We start from the raw sequence: 9,851 nt of genomic DNA on the forward strand, positions 1-9,851 counted from the left end.
ATAGACTGAGATTCTGCGATTCCGTGAGACAGCTGGGATCTAGGTCTCATTCTAGGCTGGAATCTAAGGACTCTGGACTGGATTGGGCTCTGAACTTGGCTTGGATAATTAGGTGAACTATGGGCTAGGCTCAGCTCTGTAATGGACTGAGCTTTGGGTGGGGGTAGACTCTGGTCTGTGCTGGCTTCTAGGCTAGCCTGAGAGTTGGGAGGGTAGGGTAGAAAGGAGAGGTGGCTGATTCCAGGAGAATTCTTTAGGCCTGACAGGTGGCTCTGACATGTGATGCCCCTCCTCCAGGCCCCCATCACAACCCAAATTTAGAACTAGTTGAACTGATGAGATGTAGCATGCCAAGATATATAAATATCACTCTGGGTTCCAGCAAAGTCAGAGAGGACTCAGGCTGGACACTCACTTTGGGTCACTATTCCAAGCTTTTGGGTCCCCTTTCTCAACCTTACCTTACAACTTTGACCTCTGGCAGAGACCCCAAATCTTGGTAAGACATTCTCTCATTCTGTTCCCAGTGGGGGTTGAGAGAGAGTAGGGAGTTGGAATAGAGAAAGAAGAAACCTAGGGAGTAGAGAAGAAAGGACCAAGGAGTAGAAAGGCTGAGTTTTCAGAAAGGTGTGACAGAGGGAAAGAGGGAGGAAGTAGGGGCTGAGAATGGGATGGTTGAGAATTCTGGGATCTATGGGATGAGGTTATAGAAGGAGTCACCCATTGTCTATAAATGAGGGAGGACCTTAGGATATGAAGAGACTTGAGAGAACTAAGTGTAGTTCACAGGAGGCCCTGGGTTTTTCTGGGAAGGGTAGATAGCAGGAATAGGAGGTCTATAATCATGGGCCTTGGGGTAGTGGAAAGAGAGACAGAGAGGATATCAGGAAGACTGGGTTCTTTTGTGGGATGGAAGAAGTAGGATCTGATTCTGAACTGAGTCCTCTAGGGTGGAGACCTGTGGCATTTGCTTTCTCCCTCCTTGGACTGTGATGTCATTCACTGGTTTATGCATCTGTTAGGCCTATTTATAGAATTTGGCTCAGCTTCTGGCCTCAACCTTTGATGGGGGATGGGGGATGGGGAACACTGTTCTAAACTGATATGATCTGATTGCTTTAATCTGAGCTGGGAAGACAGAACTGCCTGGCTCTAAGTTGTGGGAACACCTAGGTCCTAGCTGGAGGGATGGAACAACTGGATATAGGTTGGGGGAATGAGTATACTCTGGTCTGAGCTGGGGAGGTGGGAATATAGAAAGAAAGGAAGGAAATGAGCATTTATTAAGCCACTACTATGTGCCAAGCACTGTGCTAGGTGCTTTACAAAAATCTCATTTGATCCTCACAACAACTCTGGGAGGTTGGTGCTATTATTATCCGCATTTTACAGTTGAGGAAACTGAGGCAGAAGTTAAGTGACTTGCTCAGGGTCACACTGTGTACAGATTTTAACTCAGTTCTTCCTGGATCTAGACCCAGTGTTCTATCCACTGTGTCATCAAGCTGATTAGAAGGGAGAGGGGGAGAGATGGGGATGTCTGGGTCTGAACTGGGGTTCTCAATTGGGTACTCAAGAAATGCTGGTGGGTGTCTCAATAAGCACCTCTGACCTCTTCCTTTTTTACATGCCCCCAGGTCCCATCATGTCGGGTGCTCCTGCCCTGATGCAGGGCATGTATCAGGATCTGTCCTGCCCACTCTGCCTCAAGCTCTTTGATGCACCCATCACAGCCGAGTGCGGCCACAGCTTCTGCCGTAACTGCCTCCTTCGCCTGGGTCGGGATCCTCAGGCTGGGACTGTGCTCTGCCCTTCCTGCCAGGCACCCACAAAACCTGATGGGCTCAGTACCAACCAACAGCTGGCACGGTTGGTGGAGAGCCTGGCTCAGGTGCCACAGGGCCATTGTGAGGAACATCTGGACCCGCTGAGTGTCTACTGTGAGCAGGACCGGGCACTGATATGTGGAGTGTGTGCCTCTCTGGGCAAGCACCGAGGTCACAGTGTGGTCACTGCTGCTGAGGCCCACCAGAGGATGAAGGTACCTGGTTCCAGTGAGGGCTGTGGCCCATAATCCCATCCCTACCCCAGCCCTATTCCTGTGGCTTTCTTGTTGGTCCTGAGGGAAATATTTGCCCTAGGGACTTTGGAGTGGGTACAAAGGGGAATATTCCCAGAGGGCTTTGGATGGGGTTTATTTGCCAGCAGGTCCTAAGTGCAGAAAGGAACTCTTGGAATCTAGGGGGCAGTTTTCATTTTGTGAGGGTGGCTGGGGTTTGAGCTTGGAGATATTGCCTAAGGGCTGACCTGGAAGCGGGAGCAGGGGGGGGGGGGGGAACAGGGGAAGAGGGGAAGAATAGTGTGGTGGGAAGATGACAAGGCCAGATAGCATGGTAGAGAACAGGGTCTGAGCATCTGACAAACCTTCAGGATTTGGGTTAAAGCACTTTACCTTTCACCCTCCCCCACCCCCACCCCCACTCCCAAGTCAATTACAAGACCTATCCTTGTTGGAGACCAGGAAATGGCTTGAACAAGAATAGTGTTGTGATTGGAGAGCGGGTTAGAGGATGGATCTATGGCCAAAGTTAGAGAAAAGAGTCTGCCAGCATAAGCACTGGGAACCAAGGTCAGGGACATTGTAGCAATTGTGAGAAATTGGGCAGATTATTAAGAATTAGCTTTGAATCTGAGTCTGAGGATCAGAGCTTATGTACTCCTCAAATTACTCGGGCAGCTGGTGTCACAGTGGATAAAGCAATGGACCCGGAGGCAGAAAGACCTGAATTCAAATCCAGCCCTGGGCAAGTCACTTAACTCTGTTTGCCTCAGTTTCCTCCTCTGTAAGATAAGCTGGAGAAGGAAATGGCAAACCATTCCAGTATCTTTGCCAAGGAAACACCAAAATGGGGTCATGAAGAATTGAACACGACTGAAACAACTGAACTAAATCTCTCAAATTACTTAGTTCAGTAGAACTTCAATATTCCTCAGCTTACACTGAGGAAGGTAGTACCAGGGATGAATTGAGTATGTTGTTCCTGGTGGAGTAGGAAGAGAAGAGAAAGGGGGAAGAATGTTAAATAGAAAATCCTGGGAAAAAGTTTTAGGATATTAAGAGTTTGACTTGGCACAAGAATTTCTCTGTGTCTGTCCTTTTATTGTGAACCCCAAGAAGAACCTGAATTGTGCCCTCTTCTTTTCCCATGTCCTCCATGGCAGATATTATAAAATCTCTGAAGTCTTTCCTGATGTAGATAACCCTAAAGTGCCTCCTCTCTCCTCTTCCAGTCAGAGTTCAGCCTCAAGCTGAGGTTAAGAAAAGTCAACTTTATCAAGGAGCTTCTCTATGTGCTAAATTTAAATTCTCTGCCTCCATACATACAGAAACAGAAAGTTTTTATGGAGAAGGGAATGTATTGGGGGTTGGAGAATTCATGTCAGAGGCATGGCTGGTAGAAGGTGGGGTTGGGTGTGGGTGGTAGGGAAAAAGGGGTGAGGCTCCAGGTGTCAACCTTGGGATCATATACATAGAGAGATGTTTTCTGGTTAAACCTATGTGTTTAATGCTGTGTTAGGGGCAGGCACAGAGGAGGTGATGCACCCTCACAGTTGTGGAGGGGACAGCATATACACACATGCAAGAATGCGTCCCTGTGTAGTCCACATGCTGTGTACACACATACATGCAAATGATCAGACACACTCACAGTGTCAACTATATGTGAATATATCTACAAATAAGCACTGAGGTAGTCAGATTTTGGTGAATTTGGATTTATAAAAATGTAAGTACAAGTGGGTGAAGCAGGGGGTGTGGTAGGGGACAAGCCAGATGCCTGGCACAAAAGTTGACTTTGTGGGGAGAGATGGAGCCAGAGGAGGGTTGGGGAACAGTAAAAGGCCCTTTAGTTTCAGTGATAGAAAGACTGCCCTGGGTTCTGATAGCTGAAGCCCCATGCCTCCAATCAGGATTCATTGGTCTGCTTCTGAGTCCAGGGATGAAGATCAATCAACCCTGGTTCATGATGTATATAGTCCTGAGGGAGAAGGGGAAATAAGAGAGACAGGTGAGAAAATAGCTAGTTGGGGAGGTAGTAACAGAACAGAACACTATCTGGTATACAAAAAGTGGGCATAGTTTCTTGCTTCCCTATCCCTTGGAGTCTTTGACTAGGAGAGGTCCTTCCTTCCCTCTTGTCTGTCACCAATTCCTGTTGATTCTATTTCTATATTACATCTGCCCCCTTTTCTCCATGCTCACTGCCGCTACCTTAGCTCCAATCCTCACCACTTCCTACCTAAACTGTTGCAAAAGTCTCAGCTGGGCTTTCCATCTACAAAATTCTGCTCCACTTCCCCTCACCCCACCCCACCCTTGAGCCAACAGAGCACTGCACATTCTAAAACCTTTAGTGGTTCCCCATTGTCTACAGAATGAAGTCTAAAATGCTTATCCTGGCTGGCCTTTAAAGCCCTCCATAAGCTGGCCCTGCCCTAGAGTACAGCATCAGACTTGAAGGAAGGACAACCTGGCTTCAAATCTTGCCTCAGATCCTCACTAGCTGGGAGACCTTAAGCCTCAGTTTTTCTTTTTTTTGTTTTTTGGTTTTTTTAAAATTTATTTATTTAACATATTTAGTTTTCAGCATTGATTTTCACAAGAATTTGAATTACAAAATTTCTCCCCATTTCTACCCTCCCCCCCACTCCAAGATGGCGTATAGTCTGGTTACCCTGTTCCCCAGTCAGCCCTCCCTTCTGTCATACCACTCCGCTCCCATCCCCTTTTCCCTTCCTTTCTTGTAGGGCAAGATAAATTTCTACACCCCAATGCCTGTGTATCTTATTTTCTAGTTGCATGCAAAAACTTTTTGTTTGTTTGTTTTTGAGAATCTATTTTTTAAAACTTTGAGTTCCAAATTCTCTCCCCTCTTCCCTTCCCACCCACCCTCCCTAAGAAGTCAAGCAATTCAACATAGGCCACATGCGTATCATTATGTATAACCCTTCCACAATACTCATGTTGTATAAGATTAACCATATTTTGCTCCTTCCCAACCCCTCCCCGTTTATTGGATTTTCTCCCTTGACCCTGTCCCCTTTCCAAAGTGTTTTTTTGATTACCTCCACCCCCATCTGCCCTCCCCTCCATCATCCCCCCCCCCTTTTTTTATCTTCTTCCCTCTTCTTTCCTGTGGGGTAAGATACCCAATTGAGTATGTATGGTATTCCCTCCTCAGGCCAAATTTGATGAGAGCAAGATTCACTCATTCCTCCCTCACCTGCCCTCTCCCCTCCCACAGAACTGCTTCCTCTTGCCACCTTTATGCAAGATAACCCACCCCATTCTATCTCTCCCTATCTCCCTCTCTCAATATATTCCTCTCTCATCCCTTAATTTGATTTTATTTCTTTTAGATATCTTCCCTTCATCTTCAACTCACCCTGTGTCCACCCTCTCTCTCTCTTTATATATATATACACACATACACATATACATACATACACATTCATATATATATATATATATACACATATATATATGTGTGTATATATATATATATATATATATATATATATATATGGATATTCCCTTCAGCTACCCTAATACTGAGGTCTCATGAATCATACACATCATCTTTCCATGTAGGAATGTAAACAAAACAGTTCAACTTTAGTAAGTCCCTTGCAATTTCTTTTTCTTGTTCTTTATCTTGATTATCTTTTCATGCTTCTCTTGATTCTTGTGTTTGAAAGTCAGATTTTCTATTCAGCTCTGGTCTTTTCATTGAGAAAGCTTGTAAGTCCTCTATTTTATTGAAAATCCATATTTTGCCTTGGAGCATGATACTCAGTTTTGCTGGGTAGGTGATTCTTGGTTTTAATCCTAGCTCTGTTGACCTCCTGAAAATCATATTCCAAGCCCTTCGGTCTCTTAATGTAGAAGCTGCCAGATCTTGTGTTATTCTGATTGTGTTTCCACAATACTCAAATTGTTTCTTTCTGGCTGCTTGCAATATTTTCTCCTTGATCTGGGAGCTCTGGAATTTGGTGACAATATTCCTAGGAGATTTCTTTTGGGGATCTATTTGAGGAGGCGATTGATGGATTCTTTCAATTTCTATTTTGCCCTGTGGCTCTAGAATATGAGGGCAGTTCTCCTTGATAATTTCTTGAAAGATGGTATCTAGGCTCTTTTTTTGATCATGGCTTTCAGGTAGTCCAATAATTTTTAAATTGTCTCTCCTGGATCTATTTTCCAGGTCAGTGGTATTTCCAATGAGATATTTGACATTGTCTTCCATTTTTTCATTTCTTTGGTTCTGTTTTATAATATCTTGATTTCTCATCAAGTCACTAGCTTGCTTCCACTTGCTCCAATCTCATTTTTAAGGTGGTATTTTCTTCAGTGGTCCGTTGGACCTCCTTTTCCATTTGGCTAATTCTGCCTTTCAAGGCATTCTTCTCCTCATTGGCTTTTTGGAGCTCTTTTGCTATTTGAGCTAGTCTATTTTTTAAGGTGTTGTTTTCTTCAGTGTATTTTTCAGTATTTTTTTGGGTCTCCTTTAGCAAGTCATTGACTTGTTTTTCGTGGTTTTCTAGCATCCTTCTCATTTCTCTTCCCAATTTTTCCTCTACTTCTCTAACTTGCTTTTCCAAATCCTTTTTGAGCTCTTCCATGGCCTGGGACCAGTTCATGTTTTTCTGGGAGGCTTTTGGTGTAGGCTCTTGTACTTTGTTGACTTCTTCTGGCTGTATGTTTTGGTCTTCTTTGTCACCAAAGAAAGAATCCAAAGTCTGAGACTGAATCTGGGTGCGTTTTCACTGCCTGGCCATATTCCCAACCAACTAACTTGACCCTTGAGTTTTTCAGCTGGGTATGACTGTTTGTAGACTAAAGAGTTCTATGTTCCATGTTTGAGGGGGATGCGCCAGCTCTGCCACACCAGCACTCCTCCTTCCCCAAGAACCCCCAACCCAGATTGGGCTTAGATCTTCAGCAGGCTCTGCACTCCTGCTCTGATCCACCACTTAATTCCTCCCACCAGGTGGGCCTGGGGCCAGAAGCAACTGCAGCTGTAGCTGCCCCACCTCCGCTGCCCTGGAGGCGGTGGCTGAAGCACGAACTTCTTCCACTCCTGCAGCTTTTCCCACTAACCTTCTCCGCAGTCTTTGGTGTTTGTGGGTTGAGAAGTCTCGTAACTGCCGCACCTCACTGATTTAGGGCGCTAGGGCCCGCTCCGCCCGGCTCCTGGTCTGATTGGTCCGTGCCACTCACGCTGGGCTCTGCTCCGCTCTGCTCCCAGCTCCCAGCTCCCAGCTCCGTGTGGGATAGACCTCACCCAGAGACCATCCAGGCTGTCCTGGGCTGGAGCCCTGCTTCCCTCTGCTGTTTTGTGGGTTCTGCAGTTCTAGAATTGGTTCAGAGCCATTTTTTATAGGTTTTTGGAGGGACTCGGAGGGGAGCTCACGCTAGTTCCTGCTTTCCAGCTGCCATCTTAAGCCTCAGTTTCTTAATCCATAAAATGGAGATAATAACAGCTGCACCACCAAACTCATGGATTGTTGTGAGTGGTATGTTCTGCAGACTTGAAGTGCTATGTAAAATGGGAGTGGTTATTATCATTCCCTATTAAGGTATATTCCACATACAACTCTTCCCAAAGAAACTTCCTCTTCCACTAAGATCAGGCTCAGGGAAGTGCCATGTTCCTGGTATTCTCCCAGCATGTATCCAGTTTAGCCCAAGCTCTACCTCCCCCAGGAGCCTTCCCTGACTGGAAACAGCTAATCAGCCAAACTGTTCCCTCCGGTTTTGAATTCCCTCATCACTGGCTAGGACAGCCTGCCTTCCACTATCACACAAGTGCCAATATGGTGCCTCAGTTTTGTTGTCTGACTAGATGTCTAAGCTCTTACTGTGAGCCCTGAAGATTGCCAGACTTAATGCTTTCCTCTTCTCCTACCTCCCACACTATGCCCTGGGGTACACAGTAGGCATTTTTCAGACCACTTTTCACATCACTTACCTAGTTGGGAGCCTCCCAGAAATGCTCCTCTGGGTCAGCCCAGAGCCTCAGACTCAGAGGTTAACAATCTTACTTTATTCCAACACACAAATATCATTCACTCAGCTCCTGGGGAAAAGCCTGCACCCTGAACTTCAGAGCAAATAGAAACAAATTAAAAACATACCTTTATTAACGGACCAAATACAGTTCATAGTTAACAAGAAACCATCAACATCCGAGTTCAGCCAGGAGCTTGACAACAGATGGCCCAGAGTCACGCACCACTCCTGTTGTGACTCAGAGCTCCCAGGGAGAAAGCCAACCTCTGGGTTTATATATCTCGTTCAGGGTCAAAGGTGAGTCACACATGCGACTCACCCACGTGACCTAAAAGCTTCACAAAAATGTGACTTAAGCCTCTGATGTCACAAACATGTCACTCAAACCCATGTAAACTAGGCTTTCCCTAGAGGCAAGGAGGTCATCAAGGACTCCTAATTTAATCAAGGAAATAAAAGCCAAACTCTTCAAGGGCACTTGGCTGAATAAGTGCTAAGAGCCCATCTTGCTTCCCAATACAGTTGGTGGGGGTGTGGTGGGGGGTCTGAGGAAAAGGCATGTGACTGCAGGTGCCAGGCGATTGGGGGCAGGAAGCTGTATGGAAGTTGGGGTCAGAACACAGGTTCTAATTAGGAGGAAGGCACGGGATGGGTCAAGGTTAAAGTCTCAGTTCTCACTCACAAGAAGAGTAGGGGACATAGGGAACAGAAGGAGGCCCTGGGTCAGGAGCTTCACCTGTACTTGCTCTTGTAGCTGGTTTAAGGCAACCATATCCGGCAAGCTGATGTCCTTGAGCACCTGGTCAATCACCTCCCTCTTGCCTACCCCTGGGTAACAACTGAGAGTCTCGTTGATGACTTCCTTGAGGTCCTGCAAGGATCCCCGGTGGATGTAGCCCTTCTGCAGCTTGGCCATCCCCAGCTTCTTTTTGAACTTCTTGAACTCATCTTCATCCAGTCCATTCAGAACCTTCACAGTGTAGTCCCAGTCACTAGTCATGGCTCCGCAGACTCTGTGGTCAGATAGTCCGGCTGCAGTTTTGCCTGCCGTATACCAGACAAGCACCACACAGGACCGGGAAAAAAGAGCTCGCTTTTATATGATGTACATGACAGTCCAGAAAAAGGAGGAGGAGGAAAAGGAAGAGGAAGAGGAGGAGGAAGAGGGGGAGGAGGAAGACAAAGTCAGCGTGAGGGAGGAAGTTTTGTGGCGATGCCAAGGTTTAGGGGAGGAAGGGTTCAGGGGATTTCTAGAACGGGGTTCTGGAGGACTGGGCTTCCGAATACTCCTTGGAGAGTGGGAGGGTTTACCTACTCTCAAACCTCCTTCCTTTCCCGGGTCTCGATCTAGCTCTCTCCTCTCAGCTCAAAGTTAAGTCCAGGAGCCCTTTGGAAGTGAGAGCCTTAGGATCCAAGATTTAGAGATGGAAGGGACCTCAGATGAGGAAATGGAGTTTAGTGACTTGCCTGCAGTCACAGAGAATAAGTGCCAGCAGATCCTCTGGCTCTAAATTCAGCATCCTGGAGTCCTTTCGTCTCTGAGCTCAGTGAGCAGGGACTATCTTTTGCCTTTCTTTGTATGTTTTGTTTTTGGTTTTTGGTATGTTTTAGCACTTAGTACAGTGTCCCTCACATAGTCCGAGCTCCTTAGACTGGCTGATCTCCTCAGCCCAGTTCTACACCCTGAATCTCAAGAGGTAAGGACAGGATGAGTCTTCATTATTGTGTCCCTCAAAGCATAGACGGGAACCAGGCTCAGTGCATGGCCAGCACTCAG

General features: G+C 46.3%; 1 protein-coding gene across 2 annotated transcripts in view; it reads left to right on the forward strand.

Annotated features, from left to right (window-relative positions):
- Positions 1-385: 385 nt before the first annotated feature.
- The window catches only part of TRIM72 (tripartite motif containing 72), a 17,094-nt gene continuing 7,628 nt past the window's right edge, over positions 386-9,851 (forward strand). The window contains exons 1-2 of one of the 2 annotated variants that reach the window (XM_036751402.1): positions 386-499; positions 1,638-2,041. In XM_036751402.1, coding sequence (XP_036607297.1) covers positions 1,646-2,041 — 396 coding nt within the window. In that variant the 5' untranslated portion in view covers positions 386-499; positions 1,638-1,645. Of the gene's footprint in view, positions 500-1,619; positions 2,042-9,851 lie in introns of those variants that run through there. The other variant, XM_036751392.1, reaches the window with a different exon arrangement.

This window comes from Trichosurus vulpecula, chromosome 1 (genome assembly GCF_011100635.1).
Source record: "Trichosurus vulpecula isolate mTriVul1 chromosome 1, mTriVul1.pri, whole genome shotgun sequence".
Lineage (NCBI taxonomy): Eukaryota > Metazoa > Chordata > Mammalia > Diprotodontia > Phalangeridae > Trichosurus > Trichosurus vulpecula.